The sequence below is a fragment of the Panthera onca genome, chromosome B2, assembly GCF_046562875.1.
Source record: "Panthera onca isolate mPanOnc1 chromosome B2, mPanOnc1 haplotype 2, whole genome shotgun sequence".
In the NCBI taxonomy this organism is placed as follows: domain Eukaryota; kingdom Metazoa; phylum Chordata; class Mammalia; order Carnivora; family Felidae; genus Panthera; species Panthera onca.
In genome coordinates, this window is record NC_138343.1 from 105498499 (window position 1) to 105517742 (window position 19244).

Genomic DNA, 19244 nt, shown 5'->3' on the forward strand with positions numbered 1-19244 from the left:
AAAGCAGAGAATTTCATAGTAATAAAAGGCATTGACATGTTTGACCAGGTGAACTCTTGGCGGCATAGAGAGGGTTAGTTATGTGTGTAATTGTATGCATGATTTTTTGTACACTAGCTTCCCTAGTGTTGCCCTAGCAGCATGCTCAAAATCATTGCCTCCCAAGGTGGGACGTGTAGAAATGAGCAGTCAGGGTCTGGTGGGGAGCTAGGGCACCTGTCTCCTTTAAAGGGGCAGCCACTGTGTCACTAGCCCCATAAGAATGCCTGCTGGCATGATTGCCATGTCTTTCCAGTTTTCAAGAGAAACTGTAAATTGGATTTTTAAACTGATTTTGTATGTTTATTTTTGAGAGACAGAGCGCCAGTGGGGGAGGCACAGAGAGAGAGAGAGAGAGAGAGAGAGTGGGGGGTGGGGAGAGGGACAGAGAATCCCAGGCAGGCTCTGAGCTGACAGTAGAGAGCCGGACAAGGGGCTTGAACTCCCAAACTGCAAGAGCATGACCTGAGCTGAACTTGAACGCTTACCCAACTAAGCCCCCCAGGCTCACCAAAATTGGATTTTTTAAACCAAAGCCTTTACAAGCAGGCAAATAATTCAAATTTTAAGTCAAAGCCCTGTTCACTATGTGCTTCTGCACCACATGCTTCATTCTAGTATAATTTTCATTAATTTTTAACTATTTTGTGCTCACTGCCAGAGATGTCAAGAAATAGAGCTGTCACCTCAGCCTTAACCAGACTTACAACGTCTGCCCCCAGACCTGCTCGCTCGCTCTCTCTCTCTCTCTCTCTCTCTCTTTCTGGGCTTCTCTTTCTATTTATATTAGCCTCAGTGTTCCAGTCATTTCTAGACTCACAATCTCAGTGGTTGTTTTTTTTTTCTCCCTCCTCTTGTCTTTCCCACTATAAGTAGCCAAGACCCAAGTCCAGTAATTTTTTTTTTTCTTGTGAATATCTGTTTTTCTTTCCCTTCCCTTTCTAGCTGCCCCATTCCTAGCCTTTGTCCTGCTCCTCTGATCCAGATTCTCTTTACATCCTAATTCCTGTAGCATTGCCAAACCAGACTATCTTTTTTCCAAATACTTCTTTCATTATCTCCTTTCTCAAAAACTTGTATGGGTCTCTATCATCTTCCAGATAAATTGCACAGCTTCTCCCTAGGTGAAACCTAGGTGCCCAGGTTTCATAGTAGTTTATCTTGGTGTCCACCTGTGTTTCTGCTGGTTTTCTCTGACCCATCGCTTGGTAAAGTTAATTCTTCTCTCCCCATCCATCCGCCTGTCTGGGGCCCTGGGAATTTTGTGGCAGTTTCTGGATTATGGGTGGATCTTCTCCTTAGACTTGTCTGCTGATAATGGAGTAGATTCTGGAGTTCTGTGCCTCCCCCTCCTCCCCGACCCTTTTTTTTTTTTTTTTTTTTTTTAACTAAGCCTCCATTATCATTTAGGCTGGGAGCCTCAGGGTCAGAAGAGAGTGGGATAAACGAAGGCCCCAGGCCAATCCTTCTCTAGCTCAGGAAGAGGCTAGAGGAGGAAGAAGGCTGCTCAAGTTGGGGCTTCTCTGTGGGAGACTTTGGGATGCAGAGGCCTCGTTTTATTACTACTCCGAGAATTCCTTCTTCAGTCAATTTCTGCTTTCTCTCTCTCCAGCTAAGGGCAGAAATTCTTGCTTTTATGTGAAGCCAAACTAACCACAGGAATTTTGCAATTTGAATGCAATGTATGCTAATTTAACTTGCAACCCACCCAATTGTGCACGCACTTAGATATCTGCACTTAGATATCTGAGTGAATGATTTAGTCTTTTTCATCTACTGGAGCAACGAGTTGGTCAATTGATGTTTTTTCCTACTCAGAAAAGTCTTAAGAAAATTTATTTTAGTGAAGTGTGATAATTCACTGAAATCGATTCTCTCCTACCTTCCTCAGCACTTTAAGTTCCCGATATGGCACATAGCACCTAGTATTATATTAGTTGAACATGTGACCGTCTCCCGTTTTGCTCTTAGTTCTGCGAAGCTGCCCTTGCTGCTTTTTTTGTGTCTCTGTCAATACCAGGTCTGGTTACGTGGCAAGCGCTCAATGCACTAGACCCTCGACAATCTCTAATGACACATCCTGGGTCTATCAGGAACCTTCACAACTGTGACTGCCATTAACTGAGATACGAATGTCAAATGGCTGCTAGCCTCCTACAGGTTCTCACTCTCCTCTCAGCCTGGGTCTCAGATTCTACCAGCAGCATGTGGCGCACATTTTCTTGTGTAGCAGTATGATGACCCTCTAAAGCATGTCAGATTATTTTCTCCATCACAAATTATTGCGTGGCGTTGCCACCAATGGCAAATGTGTGAGTGTCGAGGGCCTACTCTGCAAGTTTCAGTGAGTAGATAAATAGATGGTTAGAAAAAGTAGTGTGATTAAATGATGTGTTTGCCAAGGGCTTTCCATTCTAGTATCGGAAACATTTTGATCAATATTCAGAAGATTAAACTGGGAAACCAGATGAAATACCCTGAAATAATAAATAATTTCTTCTTCTTCTTCTTCTTCTTCTTTTTTTTTTTTTTTTTTTTTTTAGCTTTTCTCTCTCTGCAAAGAAGGAATAAATACATGACTTGGAGATTGTACTAGACTCTCTCAATGCTCGATAAGAATTAATTTCACTTCTTTCATTCTTTTTTTTCTTTACCAGGTGATGGCTGTGGGCACATAGTGACCTATCAGGACAGCGGCACAATGACGTCTAAGAATTATCCAGGGACTTACCCCAATCACACTGTTTGTGAAAAGACTATCAGAGTACCAAAGGGGAAGAGACTGATTCTGAGGTTAGGAGATTTGGATATTGAATCCCAGACCTGTGCCTCTGACTACCTTCTCTTCACCACCAATTCCGATCAGTATGGTAAGAAAGATATCTAGGTTTCTGTGAGCATGAAATGATTTGAAACTTGGGAGGGAGGGCAAGTTGTGTGTTCATTAGTATTATAGCCTGGGAAGATTAGAAGAGAAGCTTGCTTTTTGTAAATTCTTAGTGTAGCTCATATGGATACACTTGCTTTGTAAGTTGCAACAAAGACATCTAAGGAGATTTAGTGTTAGCCTTACATGTATTCCAGGAGCTTTGTTTGCATTTATATCTTGCTGGGAAGAGAATTGGAGATGTATGGCATTTGGCTGAAACATCTACAAGTCATTCATTCATGTGGCAAATATTTATTGAACAGTAATGGGGTATTCACGAACTCTGTGGGATATAGCAGTGAAAAAACAAAGTTCCTCCTTTCATGGAGCTTGCATTGCCGGGGAGGGGAGGTGGAAAATCAAATGCATCTATAATATGAGAGGTAGGGAGAAAGAAAAATAAGAATAAGAGGGGAGCCTGGGTGGCTCAGTCAATTGAGCATCCAACTCTTGGTTTTGGCTCGGGTCATGATCTCATAGTTCATGAGTTCAAGCCTGGCATCGGGCTTGGTACTTACAACACAGAGCCTACTTGGGATGCTTGCTCTCCCTCTCTCTCTCTGCCCCTCCCCTGCTCATTCTCCATCTCTCCCTCAAATAAACTTAAAAAAAAATTTTTTTTAAAGAAAAATAAGAGTAAGAAAAATAAGGCATCCTAAGGTGATACAGGGCCTGTTTTTGAGTGGGTTTCTACTACTTCACAAGGGACGGTCAGGAAGATTTCTCCAGTAAGAGAACATTTGACCAGAGACCCAAGTGACTCGAGGGAATGGACCGTGCATGTCTGAGGTCAGAGTTTTCAGGGTAACGGAATGGCAAAAGCAAAGGACAGTTTTCAAAACAATCTTTTGAAACTAAGCTTTTTTTGTGCTTTGTGGTGTGCGGTTAGTACATTGGAGTCTGCAGTCACTGTAACAGTGACCCTGTGATCCTGAGCCCAAGGAAACAGCGTGGATTTAGACAATTCAAAAACAAAGACAGAATCTTATGTACAGGGTCTATTGAGGTTAGAGGTTTTCTGAAATTCCCTATGCATACAACTCCAAAAATGATGCAAGTTTTGTCTACCTCCTAGCTCTATAGGCAACGTCTCAAACACACACAACTTTCAATGTTGTATTTACCTTTGCACACAGATGTGTTTCCTCTCTCCTGGCTCCTCCTCCCAGCGTGGAGGCCCAGACTAGCCTGGAGACCATTCAGATATGTGTGTTTATCTAACCCCCATGGGGGGAAGAAAAATCCAAGATTTTTGTATCCCTGGGAATATTATGTCTATTTTAATGATGACTGAATTGCTCTGACAGAGTAAAGATAGTTGATTTCATGTGATTGGTTGCAACTTTTTAACTCCACAGTTTGATTCAAATGGGAAAAATGAGAATTCCAGGGTTGCTTAAGGCCCCTGGGAACACTTACTGGTGACCAAATGTGTATTATTTTTTGGAAGCACTCTTCAGGGAAACCCTCATTAGCCAGGAAATTTCATTCACATTCAGAGGAGAGGGTTGAGTGTCAGAGCTCTCCTGTAAAATATGAGGCAAAGCACTGCAGGGCCAGAATCGGCTTTTCCACACTGGTGTCTCCAGGGGAACATCTACTTTCTTGAAAGGTGAGCAGTTAATTCCACCTGCTGATAGAGCAGCAGAGTAGTCCTGTCCTCTGTTGTTTTGGGGCTCTCTCAAATCAGAGGCGAGGTGAGAAGAACTAGAAAGGGGAGCAAATCATTCCGGAGCAGGATTGGACAGTGGAAGTGGCTTTCCCACACTGTGACTTTACTTCATCATCTCCTATGTGTATTCGCGAATATACAGAAAGGAGGAAAAGCATGGGATGAACTACATATTAGGAGGTAGATTCCCAGGTGCTCATGGTCAGCTTCTGGGCACCGACCTCTACATTGCTAGACTCTTGAATTTTCAAGACTAGACCCTTCACTAGGAAATGAGTAATGCCTTACAATTCACCTGTAGCAGTAAAGCCAAGTAAATAAAATTTTCTCTTTATGTTTTATTATATATGGTTAGGTTTATCTTTTTTTTCTTTAATTTTTTTTTAACGTTTTATTTATTTTTGAGACAGGGAGAGACAGAGCATGAACATGGGAGGGTCAGAGAGAGGGAGACACAGAATCCGAAACAGGCTCCAGGATCTGAGCAGTCAGCACGGAGCCCGATGCGGGGCTTGAACTCACAGACCGCGAGATCATGACCTGAGCCGAAGTCGGCCGCTTAACCGACTGAGCCACGCAGGCACCCCTAGGTTTATCTTTTAAAAACAGAATATATGCTCATTGTGGAAATAAGCATATTCAGTGTCTGTTGTGTGCCAGGCACATGCTTGACCCTTACATAGGTTTTCTAGAACACTTACATCCACCTTGGAGGTAAATGTTATTTTCTTACCTCCTTTCTACAAGTAGGGAAACTGAAGCACAATAAGTTGGGGTTTTTTGCTGGATTTTTGTTTTCTGTTTTTGACTAACATGCCAAAAATCACACAGCTCAATAAGGGATGAGAGGAGGATTTATATCGATGTCTTTGTGGCTCTAAGACCTCCGTTTCCAGATGTCTGCTTCTCTGTCCCAGGACCACCCCTCAGAGAAAACCACAACAAAGTCTCAGCCCAGTATTACATCATACAGCAGTTTTGTGTGACATGCAGGTGTAGTTAATGTTTTTGGCTAGGGATTTTTTTTAATCTTTATTTATTTTTGAGAAAGAGAGACAGAATGTGAATGGGAGAGGAGCAGAGAGAGAGGGAGACAGAATCCGAAGCAGGCTCCAGGCTCCAAGCTGTCAGCACAGAGCCCGATGCAGGGCTCCAACTCACGAACCACGAGATCGTGACCTGAGCCAAAGTTGGAGGCTTAACTGACTGAGCCACCCAGGCGCCCAAATTGGCTAGGGATGTTCTTAAGATGAAACATTTAAAGATGCTCAGTATTTTTCTTCTGTGGCTACTTTAGAGATTTCCTGATCGGTCGTGCTAAGGCAAACCCAGTAGACAAGGATTACAGAAATCAGCAATAAAAGAAATACCTGGAAAGAAAATTAGGATATTTCCGTCCTGTAAGAATATTTTTTTTTAAATTAAATGCTTAGGGCCACATATAGAAAGTGTAGACATGCATATGCTATACGTGTTGTGTGCATGTTTGTATCTTTTGTAGTTTTGAAAAGCATTCTGAGAGGAGCCACTGACTCCTATCTATGTGCTTATAATATTGAATCCAGTGATGTGAATGTAGTAGATCGACTCAGTGAATCAAAGATTTTTTTGAAAAGTGAATCAACAAGTTCAATGATAAGGAACCAGTTCACTAAGACATGTTACAGTTAGTTGGCATATTAAACACATATTTGTTTAAAAGACTATTAATATGGGAAGATGCTTATGATATACTATTAGGTAAAATATGAATATACACTAATATTATATCAATTGGGAAAAAAAAACCTTCACATCAACTAAGACAACATAACTTCAGGAGAATCTTTTTTTTCTTAAGTTTATTTCTTACGTTTATTATTATGTCTGAGAGAGACAGAGTGTGAGCAGGGTAGGGGCTGAGAGAGTGGGAGACATAGAATCCGAAGCAGGCTCCAGGCTCCGACCTGTCAGCACAGAGCCTGACACGGGCCTTGAACTCACGAACCGCAAGATCATGACCTGAGGTGAAGTTGGACACTTAACCGACTGAGCCACCCAGGTGCCCAAACTTCTAGAGAATCTTAAAGTGAGACTTCAGAAGTTTTAACTATGGGTATTGTTATATCTTCTCTCCACTTTCTATTTTTTCTTTAACAATCAGATGTTAATATGTTAATAAACAATAGATTTCCTTTGACCAAAAATACTAACTAGACCAATATTTTAACTTAGTTAAAATAGTCCCCTGGTCAGTTTGAACTTCCCTAAGGAGTGCAGGCATCTGCAGAGGAGGAGGAGGAGGAGGAGGAGGAGGAGGAGGAGGAGGAGGAGGAGGAGGAGGAGGAGGAGGAAGGGAGGGAGGGAGGGAGGGAGGGAGGGAGGGAGGGACAAGTGCTTTGTCATCCTGTGTCCAGCTGGGGGTGGGCATTCCTGTGGGGCTGTTGCCCAGGTCCCTGGGAGAGTGGGAGGTTACTCTGCAGCCAGTGTAGCTACAGGACCTGGCATGACCATGGAGGGAGAGCCCTAGTAGTGCAGGGTCTCCAGGATCCATAACACTTGTCTGGGCTGGTGGTGATGGCACAAAGTGCCTGCCCAAGGGCAGCAGTGGAGAATGTATGTTCTGGAATACCTCTTTGAAATCCCCATATATGACAGCTCTAACAATTACATGCGTGACTGAAATAGCTGAGTAGTTTTCGTTTATCCAACTCAGTTTTTTTCATTAACCAATGAATTGTTAAAACCCATGCCAAGAGATTTTAAGGCTCAACACTATCAGAATTTTGAATGTGGAGTTAATGTTTTGAAAAAGAATAATGTTTTCTGGCATTAGTGTTAGTAAGCTTTGCCAAGAATGGAAGTACTTGGAAAGCTGATTGCATTAACAATTGTGAGTATGCTGAAGTTCTGCACTTTTAATCATGATGCAGTTCATTTTTAATATGCCAATTTTGTTTTAAATGTTTGGTTCATATACTTTGGGCACTTTTGTAATCCACACTCAGGGTAGTAAAATGCATTGTAAACAAGTGTAAACCACACCAACTATCACAGTAATCAGGCAAAACATGCACTTGATCTCATTGCTTTTAAAAGGCCTAATAGAGACAAGGTGGGATTATTCTTCTTCTGTTTATCACATATTATAATTATAGTTGATATTTCAGGTTCAATATCAGTTAGAAGAATTCCATATGTATTTATCACTGAGTTAAGACACTGATTATTCCTTTCAAAATACCCTTGAAACAGCCAGGATGCAGCAAAATTGACAAAGTAAAGGTATATCAACCTTTTTTTGGGAAAACAAATTTTAAGGGCAAAATAAGTTTTTAAAGATATCTTTATTTTTTTTATTTTTATTTTTTTAAAGATATATTTAAATACAAGTTTTGCTTTTAAACTTACAAAGCATTTGGATCTAAAATATATATATACACTGACTTTCAAGATCATGTGTGCTAATATCCTGACCACGCCCCCGCCCCCCCCCCCCCCCCAAAGTAATAAGTATAGTTTGCTTAGTAGAGGTTGTTTTCACTCTAACTGTGGAAATTCTGGGTTTCTGTTCAAGAGACCAAAGAAACTGAGACTACCTTCCAAAGAAACACGATCGTCTCATGAACATCTCTTTTCTGTTCCAGGATTCAGCTAGGGTCACAAAGCATTCAGTTATCATGACTCCTCCATCTGCTTTAATCTGGGAAAGTTCCTCAGTCTTACTTTGTCCTTGTCCAGTTTTGAAGAGTTCCAGCTACTTATTCTGTAGAATGTTGATTTGGGTTGGTTTGTTGTTCCTTCATGATTGAAGTCAGATTATGCATTTTTGGCAAATATAACATTATACCTTTTTAAAGTGATCTTTGAGGGGCGCCTGGGTGGCTCATTCGGTATGAGTGCCCAACTTCAGCTCAGGTCAGGATCTCCCAGTTGGAGAATTCGAGCCCCACATCGCGTGGGGTCTGCTTCAGAATCTGTCTTCCTCTCTCTCTGCCCTTCCTTCACTTGCTTTCTCAAAAATAAATAAACATTTTTTAAAAACTGAAATAAAATGATCTTTGAAAGGCCTGTTTGCAAAAACTTCCAGCATTAGAAATTGTGAGGTCATATGTTCCCCCCCTCCCCAGGAATGCAAACTAAGACTGCATTGTTTTCTTTGTTTCTTTTCACAGCTCTTTGTCAGGTGGGCTCTTTTTGGCATTCAAAACTACATTCATTTAAGTATTTCTAGTGTCTTCCCAAAACAATTCGATTCCTTGTTGTTCAAAGAGGTCAGTGTACTAGGAGCCTTTGAAAAACACAAATCTAAGGTGGCACCTTTTCAGAGGAAACTTATCTTATATTTGGGCACATAAGACCACAGAACCTTCACTGAGGTAGCCAACACTACTCTAGGGTTGAACAGGTTCACTTTTAAGCCTGGATTTGAAGATTAAAACAGAGAGTCTATTTAAATAATATATCTTAAAATTTAGAATTGTTTCATAGTACAGTTCAGAGTGCTGCTTTGGTACTGATTCTCCATCTCTGGCCTTTTATATTCACAATGTAAAAAAATAATAGAGGTTAATTATATAAAACATTAAAATATCTTGAACTTTGGGAAAACGTAGATGCTGCTTCAGATACTGTGTTATACCAAAATACCTACATTTAAAGTATGAAATATCTAACTTTTATTTATGACACTAAAGAGGGAGGGCTGTGAATGCATACTAAAGGTCATTATTCTCAACTTTAAAACTCTTCATGACTCATCCGATGGCTAAGTTCCATTTCCGGTCTTGCTGACCAGAAAGGACCTGGAGATTTGAATTCACTCAAGAGTTTTGTTTCTGCTGCCACTGCCCTCAGGGACCCCAGAGGAATTGTCATTTCTGTTTTCCTGATGTTTCAGGAAGATTGACTGGGTCCCAGTTTCCCTTGAAATTTGGCCTTCCCTGGATGTGTGAAGTTTAGGGTTGTTCTTGGACAATGGACTTGCTGGAAGAATCTGGGTGGAAACCAGATAGTGGCTCCTCAGGATCTCAAATGACCTTGCTCTGATGGAGTCTCATAGGCTTCCCCACCCGGGTCACTGTGGATCAATAAAACCAGGCTGGCCTTCAGCATTGATTGAGATTAAGGCTGTCATTTCTGCCTAGATTTCTCACTTGTGCTGAAGAGTGTGGACTCTGGAATTAGACTGCCTGCCTTCACATTCCTGCCATACTGCTTATTTTTTAATTGCTTAACCTTGAGCAAGTTATGTAGTCTTTCTCTGTCTCTATCCCCCATGTTTAAAATGGGCAAAACAGTACTATCTAGCTGTATATGGGTAATCGAGGCACATATGTATAACTTAAACAAATGAGGCCTGGCACACAGGAAGCACTCAGCAGGTGTGAGCCATCATCCTCATCGCTCCCACCGGTCCACTCTCAGCACCCTGAATACTCCCCTTCCACCCAGTAGAGGCTGAGCTGCCGCACCCTACCCTCCTGGTGCATTCCTGGTCAAATCATTTTGCCCAAAGCATTCCAAGCACGTGACAAGGGTTCCCCAAGCCAGAAACAGCTCCCTCTACAGATTTTCTCCATCCAGCCTTGTGAGATGAACCAAGAACACATATTCTGCAAGCCCACAGTTGGTTGTGTTTCTGTTTGGCTTTTTTATTCTCACTGCCAGGCTACATCTTTGTTTCTTGTGGAAAGAGCCTCCCCATGTTTCCCTCTCTCCTTTCACCAGCCTCTCTTCCCTCCAGGCTAGCCAAGCTATCTTGTTGAATAGAATTATAATTTCTTTCTTTCCGTATTTTGAAAGTTATTAATTGTATCCCCCTGGTTACAGAAACTTGTCAGGGTGGCATTCAAGGCTCACTCACTCTCTTCCCCACCTTCATTTCCAGCTCATTTCTGGGTCTCCCCATGTCTGTGTCTTTTCCACATCACATTGTACACATCACATTGTACAACTTTATGCCATTGTACATTTGTTGACGGTGTTCCTTCTATGGGTCTCCTTTCCTTCCCCTGTGTTTCCCACCCCTTCTAACACACACATACACACATGCGCATGCATACGAACTAAATCCAATGCAATTTACCCGACAGCCTTCTCTGATGTCCAATAGCCCCGCTTACTCTCTCTCTGAGGCTTGTGTTGATTTTCTAAGCCTTTACTAGAGCACGAATCTCAGATTGAGATCATTATGTTAGCTTCTTTACACAAGGTGCAGGGTTCCTTGAGCAAGAAATTGCATTATATTCTTTTTTTTTTTTTTCAGTAGCCCTGATACTTAGCATAGTCTTGCGATTGCTGATGCTTATTGAACATTTAATGAATCTGACTGCATGTAGCTTGGTTTTGGCAAACATATATTTAAAAATCTGGATTTTTACAAAAGCTCTGCAAATATCCCCTCTGCATTTTCAAAAAGACTCGATTTACATAAAATTTTAGGACTCTGCTTATTATATAGAAAAGACCATAAAGTACTGTAGAAGGTGCTTACACGTGAACATTCAGTTATATGCTGTACCCTGGGCTTAGTTCTTTAGAGTCACTATCCTCTTTCACTGTCATGATGGCCCTAAGGACAGGGCCTATTATTAACATCCACAGTTAAGAAAACTGAAGCTCAAAGACCTCAGGTAACTCGCTTATCACTCTACTAGATCTGGGTGGGATTCAAGTCTGGGCATCTGATTACAGAGACTCCACTCTTAAACCCTGTAATGTCCCAATTCTGCATGACAAAAACCATCCAATCCAGTGGTTTGTGTAGAAGAAAACCTGAGCTGTAGTTTTGTCATTTGCTGGAAGAGATGGAAACTTCTCCAGGCCTCCCCATAGAGGTATCCTGAGGAGAAGACGGAGTTCTGAGAAATCACTCACATACAGAGTACCAGTATAAAGTTAAGGTTTAAACGAAAATGCTTCCTAGTCAGCATGCTTAAGGAGGCATTGTGGTTAGAGGTAGAAAGAAACCAGCTTACCACAGGAGCCTCACGGTAAATTGATTAAATCAGTTGTGGTCTGCTAAATGATTTGCGATATAGAAAAACTCAGAACCCCAAGAATTGTTCTCTTACATTTCTGGCACTTCCACCTCCACTCCCAATATTTTTTTTAACCGTTGTCCGTGATCTAGAAGTACAGTGATGGGAAGCCAACTGGTAATATTTATATTACACTAGGAACAAGAGAAACGGGAAAAGTGGGAAATGATACTAAGCGTTTTAATTCCTAACTGCAACACAACTTCTATGATAATTTTTAGAAAGATACACATCTGGCATACTGCATTATACCCTGTCTGTTGATTTTTTAAAAATCCTAAATAGGGAGAAAGCACAAGATTAGTAACTTCTATTTTATAAATGGTTTATGTCTCCCAGCCAATATTATGAAGCATGCAAAACTCTTACAACTTTTGAAAATAAAACAAAAGCCTTCGAAGAAATTTCTAGCTTGTGCAAAGTTGTTTTGGGCTTCAAGTCTATTTTGTTCTGATTGGGTCTGCGTTTTGGACATTCTTGGGAAAGACTACTTTTTGTTTATGTGTTTTTTTATTTTGTTTTGTCTTTTATGCCATGATAGAATTCAAAAAGAAACTTATTAAGAAAGGTTATATTGAGGTACCTTCCACACAAGGTACCTCATTGACATAACTGTAAGCCTCAGGGAGAAAAAGCTATGGGCCTCCTCCTCCTCCTTTTCCCCAGATCCTTCTTCCCTGGAGACACTGTGATGAGTTTCAGTAACTGCCATCTTTTGTTGGGAGAGAGGGAATGGCCTAGGTGGGTTGTGAGCCCTGGTGTTCCAGCATCTCTTGACCTGCGTCTCATAGCCCCAAGGAAAGCTGCACCTTTGTCTTGGAATCTGCCTGGTTCATTTATCATCTGTCACTGATTTTTGTCTGGGAACCAGAGACCAAAACTCTCCAGGGATACGTATCCACTTACATTCTTACGTGACTATGGTTTTAATAGCATAGTCCAGGAATATCCTTTTTTATGCTAATTTCTCTCCTTTTCAAAGAAAATGGCCCTGAAAATTCTGTAATTTTGTACGATGACCCTACTGCAATTGGCAGGCGAGGACAACCGTGCCATCTGACTGCACTGAAAAAGCAAACGGAAACCGGTCGCAAGTGTGAAGGCGTTTGCAGCTTCAGCATTTCTAGAGGTTGCTTTATCAGCACGCCTCCGAGCACAAAGCCGGCGCTCCAGCTACCACCTTCCTGGCAGCCAGCAGCGTATGATGTGGCTGGCTCCTCCCGTGACACTCCCTTGGAAGGGTCACTTCGACTCATCGGCATGTTCTTATCTGTCATGAGAAATTAAATGTGTGTTTCAGAGGGTGTTCATCAGGTTAATGAAAGTTTTCAGGAGATTGTTTTGTTGTTGCTTAATTTGATTTATGACAGAGCTCTCAGGAGTTAGGTTTCTCTTTGGTCTCTGGTTTTTGTATGGTTATGGGTGGGCAGGAGTCTTTTTTTTTTTTTTTTTTTTTTAATGGCATACCCACCATTTTTAAAACACACCCTTTCACAGAGGAAACAAAAGCTTAGTTTCATCAGTTTCAAAGTGAAATGCATATGCCCACCCAAAATGGCTTGGAGCAGTTATCAACCACACTATTATTGCCTTGTAATGTAGAGTCCCAGACAGTCCTCAGAGAATGTAGCAGTAGCATAAATTGTAGTACAGAACAGATTGTCAGATTGCCAGACAAGCAAGAGGATTCTGGGCTTGGCTCGGGGCAGTTTATTCTTCCTTGTAGGACAGTTTTCTTTTATTCACACGAGGAAAGATAAAGGGTTTCCCTCTCAGCTGCTCATGGAACAGTAGCTCCAGACAAGGGATGTGTTGAGAGGAACTGGCCTACTGTGCTCAATGAAGGCAGCTCCTACGGTTCCTGGCCTTTTATCCTTTTGTCCAAGGAATCAGCCCATTGTCTGCCAGGTCTTGGTCTCCTGTCTGGTGCCAGATGCCACGGTGCTATTCCGTTTGGTGTCACTGATAGCCCTTCCCACCATCCAGGGCTACCAATTCAGTTTCACAAAAGGGAGAGGTGTTTATCTTTCCTGATTTGTCTGCCTACTTGATGAACTAACTGCTTTTCTGCTGTGCCCCAGTCTGGTGGGAACTGGGGATGGCGAAGTAAGAAATCTGCTTCGCCGACAAGGTCAGAGGTGAGGGAGAGTGGGAGCTACCAAGTCCAAGGGCTGCAAAGCACACAGCACCGCCGCTTGTGAAGCAAACGCCCATGCAGAACTGTGAGTCCTATATGGAGGTCTGCTCATGTTCTTAAGACCCCCTCAAGAAAGACTAGTTCAGTCTGTGAACTGAGACAGGTTTACCAGTCCAGGAACACTGCCCAGGACAGAGACGGTAACCATGGACAGAGTCACCACGCTTTCATTTGGGTTTCCATTGGAATTGTCTTTGTGAATGTTTAAGTATAGGCGTAGACCCTTTTTAAATTTTTTTTTCAACGTTTTTTATTTATTTTTGGGACAGAGAGAGACAGAGCATGAACGGGGGAGGGGCAGAGAGAGAGGGAGACACAGAATCGGAAACAGGCTCCAGGCTCCGAGCCATCAGCCCAGAGCCCGACGCGGGGCTCGAACCCACGGACCGCGAGATCGTGACCTGGCTGAAGTCGGATGCCTAACCGACTGCGCCACCCAGGGGCCCCCGTAGACCCTTTTTTTATTTTTTTTTTTTTTTATCCCCCGTAGACCCTTTTTTTATTTTTTTTTTTTTTTATTTTTTATTTTTTTTTAATTTTTTTTTTTCAACGTTTTTTATTTATTTTTGGGACAGAGAGAGACAGACAGAGCATGAACGGGGGAGGGGCAGAGAGAGGGAGACACAGAATCGGAAACAGGCTCCAGGCTCTGGGCCATCAGCCCAGAGCCCGACGCGGGGCTCGAACTCACGGACCGCGAGATCGTGACCTGGCTGAAGTCGGACGCTTAACCGACTGCGCCACCCAGGCGCCCCCCGTAGACCCTTTTTAAAAGTCGGGATGGAGACTACTAACAGTGACATATATTGTCTGGCCAGCTGAGGGTGGAGACAGGCTTTTTCATAAGAAAAGGTATAATCCTCCACAGAGTTTGGCTGAGAACTGAAAACATTGCTTGGCACAAACTGGTAGGACCCTTCAGTGCTTTCCCATTATTTTTCCCTCTCACAGCCAGTCACATTTTTTCTGTTTTCATCTCTTTCCCCTTTTAACTCTAGGAATGCAGTTGTTAACTTTCATTCTATGAAAGGCAATCTATCTGTCAGGCCTTCAGACAGGAAATAATGTGGATGTTTTGCCATAGGCAGTACCACCGTCAGTATTCCACTTCCAGCCTCCACGCGGGACTGAAGCTGCCTTCTGCTGTTGTGAGGGTTGTGCTGTGATGAACCCATCAAAATAACTTCTAATGCTGTGTTGATAGAGGGAGGGTCCATTCCATCCCCTGTAGGTCTTAGTTGCATTTTTGCAATCCATCCGTAAGAAGAGGAGAAGGTCTGGAGCCTGGGGGGCACAGGTGATTAAAGGAATGTATGTGTTTACATTTTATCTTTGAACTTCTCCCAGCTCACATTCCTATCATGACTTTGAGAGGATACAACCGAATTAGAGTTTTACTGTATTTATGTGGTTTGTTGGTGTAGGAAATGATATACATTGCGCGACAGCTTAGCATGATGATATACGCTCTTTTCTCTGTAAAATATATGCAGTGTTGCAACCGTTACTTTCAACTGTTCCATAAAAATCTGAAAAAAAAAAAATCCAGTTGTTGAGGCAAGAGAAAGGACATCCTGCCATTTGCAACTACATGGATGGACCAGGAGCACATTATGCTAAGTGGGATAAATCAGACAGAGAAAGACAAGTACTATAAGATATTGCTTATATATGGAATCTAAAAAAGCCAAGCTCATAAAAACAGAGTAAAATGGCATGGGTACCAGGGGATGGGGATGGGGTAGGGTGGATAAGCCAGATGTTGTTTAAGGGTACAAGCTTGTAACAAGTAGTAAATAAACCCTAATCTAATTCACAGTATAGTGAGTATAGGCAACAGTATTGAATTAAAGTTGACCCTTGAGCAATGCAGGTTTGAATTATGCAGATCACTTACATATGAATTGTTTTTTTAATACGGTACTGTAAATGTGTTTTCATGATTTTCTTAATACTTTCTTTTCTTTAGCTTTATTATAAAATATAGTATGTAATACATATAAAATATGTGTTCATTGGCTCTTTATATTATTGGTAAGGCTTCTGATCAACAGTAGGTATTAGTATGAAAATTAAAAAAAACAGGCTATTAGTAGTCAACTTTTTGGAGACTCAAAAGGTACACACAGGTTTTCAGCTGCACAGGGGTTGGCGCCCCTAACCACTACATGGTTCAAGGGTCCACTGTATAATCACCAAACTTTCTAAGAGACTAATAATTCCAGTTATGTAACATGATGGAAGTGCTAATTATCTTTCCAGTGACAATCACATTAAAGTACATAAATATATCAAATGAATATATAGTATACCTTAGATTTAGAGTGTTATATATCAAATATATTTCAACTAAAAAGAATTCAAACAAATTCTCATTGATGATCAATTTAGACTTGCTTGCCTCACTGTTTTTATTAGGACTCATTGGAATGCTATAGAAATTTGAGAGATCAGTATCATTATCACCATTTGGAGAGGAGGATATACGTTCTTATTTTGTATTGGAAAAGATAAGTTTGGTTAGAAAAATACTCTCATTTATGAGTAGCAAGAAGTTACTAGTTATTTCATTGTTATTAGATTTGCAAAGCAAGTCTCTTCACTCATCTGCACAAAAAAGGAATTTCAAGTATATGTGAACTAAGAAAGAGTTGCAAAAGTGAAGCACAATAACCTGACTCACTTTAATTTTTAAAAAATGTTCATCCTTCAACTTTATTATACAAAAATGGATTTAGTGTAAATTGCTTATCTACCATGCTGTGAGCACTATTAAAGTTCATAAACATCTATATATTTATTACACGAATGATTTTCTTTCCTCCCTTGCTTTTCCACATTTCTTTTCCTGACCTTTTCATGATATTTTAAAATGCCAGGATTAGGGGTGCCTGGGTGGCTCAGACAGTTAAGCCCCAGACTTTGGCTCAGGTCATGATCTCATGGTTCATGGGTTCGAACCCTGTGTCAGGCTCTGTGCTGACAGCTCAGAGCCTGGAGCCTGCTTGGGATTCTGTTTCTCCCTCTCTCTCTCTGCCCCTCCCCTGCTCACACTCGCTCTCGTGCATTCTCTCTCTCTCTCTCTCAAAAATAAACATTAAAAAATATTTTTAATGCCAGGATTAAATCTTTTATGCATCTTTATAATCAGGTGTGGCTTTTAAAAACTGTTGCAAATAAAAGAACATTTAGGGGGCGCCTGGGTGGCTCAGTTGGTTGGGCGGCTGATTTCGGCTCAGGTCATGATCTCACAGCTCATGAGTTTAAGCCCCGCGTCGGGCTCTGTGCTGACAGCTCAGAGCCTGGAGCCTGCTTCAGATTCTGTGTCTCCCTCTCTCTCTACCCCTCCCATGCTCACGCTCTGTCTCTCTTTCTCTCAAAAATAAATAAACATTAAAAAAAATAAAAATAAAAGAACATTTAGCTTCATTTCAATTCTAACAATATTTGGAAGGCCACCACGTGCCAGGTATCGTACAAGCTGCTGGATAGAAAAAGTGATGGGATAGAAAAGTTTCTAACTCCATGGGACGTAGTCTAAAAGGAAAACAAGCATTGTTTATTTGTTTTAATAGATTTATTTATTTAACTACTCACTACTAACTATGAAGTACTTCTATAGCCCTCATGCAAGGTACTGTTCTAAGCAGTTTGCTAGTATTAACTCATGTATAAGTAATTATATATGATGATTGTCTCTAAGTAACCTTTTTCTATTTGGATTTCACTCTCATTCAATAATAAGGAATAACAGAGATTCGAGGCACAAAGGTAAACACATAGCATTTCTCTTTTATTCTGTTACATCTTCTGAAGCTGAAACCTGGAAGGACAGTGGAGAAATCTGGTCCCTTATGGCAGGAGAGGAGTGCCTAGTTGGGTTCATGATCCTCTCCTGGACCTTTTTCTTTCCTTCCTCCTCCTTCCTTACCTGATGTTGGCACTGCTCTCTCTTGCCTATTACCTGATGTTGCTGTCGACTCTTCCCATCCTGTTTTATTTGGTTAATGAAGAATACCTGTTGTCAAAATTGGCTTTTGCTAATCCCTATTTTCTTAGGATTATTATGTCTTGCATACATGACTTAAAATTTTTTTTATGTTTATTTATTTTTGAGACCGAGAGAGAGCATGAGTGGGGGAGGGGCAGAGAGAGAGGGAGACACAGAATATGAAGCAGGCTCCGGGCTCCAGGCTCCGAGCTGTCAGCACAGAGCCCGATGCAGGGCTCGAACCCACGAGCTGTGAGATCATGACTTGAGCTGAAGTCGGTCGTTTCACTGACTCTGCCACTCAGGTGCCCCAACATACATGACTTTTAAGATGACCGTTTACAAGCTAAACTTGAACTTGAGTAGCCTTAGGAAGATCTGTTTTTCTTGTTCAGTTCAAAATCTAATTTTGTCCTTTGAGAGTTCATTGAGCTTCCTATTGCTTTTCAAGCAACTCAATCTAGAAAACAGTGTGTTATGTTCTAATTGCATAACTTATACTATGGTATTTCAAAAGCCTTTAGAGATTCCTCTGCCTTTTTATAAACTTCATTTTGCAAATCAAAATAAATTATATGGGTTAACCAGAAGGTACTGTAAGAGAGAGATAAATGTATAAATTGCATGAAAACAAGATTGTTACCACGCATTGGCAGTCTTTTAGTTCTGGAACCTTCTTTTAGTTCTGGAACCTCCTTGGAAAAATATTTTTGAGTTTCTTTGAGCAAATTTAGGAGGTCCCTAGAACATCACTTTTATGATAACATTTTCTTCACTACCTAATGTGTTTAACCTTTGTTAGTCGTCTTTTACAAAAACTAGAACCTATCTCTTGGGTTGTTCACAATTAACTGGGTCTAGCCTATTGCTTATCTGGAGTTAGCCACTTCCCCCCTTGGCTTGTCAGTACAATCAAGTCCACATTCAGGCACTAATCAGCAGTTCCACTATTAAGCAAAACTTCAGTTGGGTGAAGATTACCATCTTATATATGTGTTGTCTGCTAAATTTCACCTTTAAGGAAAGAAATATGCCCATTCTTTGTGCTGGCCTAAATTTTGAATGTGCCAAAAGTGTGCTTTGTTTTTAGGACCATATTGTGGAAGTATGCCTGTTCCCAAAGAACTCCTACTGAGCACAAACGAAGTCACTGTTCGCTTTGAGAGTGGATCCCACATTTCCGGGCGGGGATTTTTGCTGACCTATGCCAGCAGCGACCATCCAGGTATAGCAAAAGAATCAACACAAATCTGTAAACGTGTGTCTGTCTATGAATTCCTCTTGCTACTTATAACCGTCTCTGGATAGAATTGTGACCTCAGGTACCGAGTATGTGTAGGAAGAGAAGAATGTTATGTCCTTGTAAGCAGTTAGATCTGAACTCAGAATACTTG

The 19244-nt window shown here is 41.3% G+C and overlaps 1 protein-coding gene across 1 annotated transcript in view; it reads left to right on the forward strand.

Moving 5' to 3' along the window:
* Positions 1–19244, forward strand: part of DCBLD1 (discoidin, CUB and LCCL domain containing 1) — a 66946-nt gene that overhangs the window by 19667 nt on the left and 28035 nt on the right. The window contains exons 2-3 of the mRNA XM_060616504.3: positions 2697–2909; positions 18941–19075. Coding sequence (XP_060472487.3) covers positions 2697–2909; positions 18941–19075 — 348 coding nt within the window. The remainder of the gene's footprint in view (positions 1–2696; positions 2910–18940; positions 19076–19244) is intronic.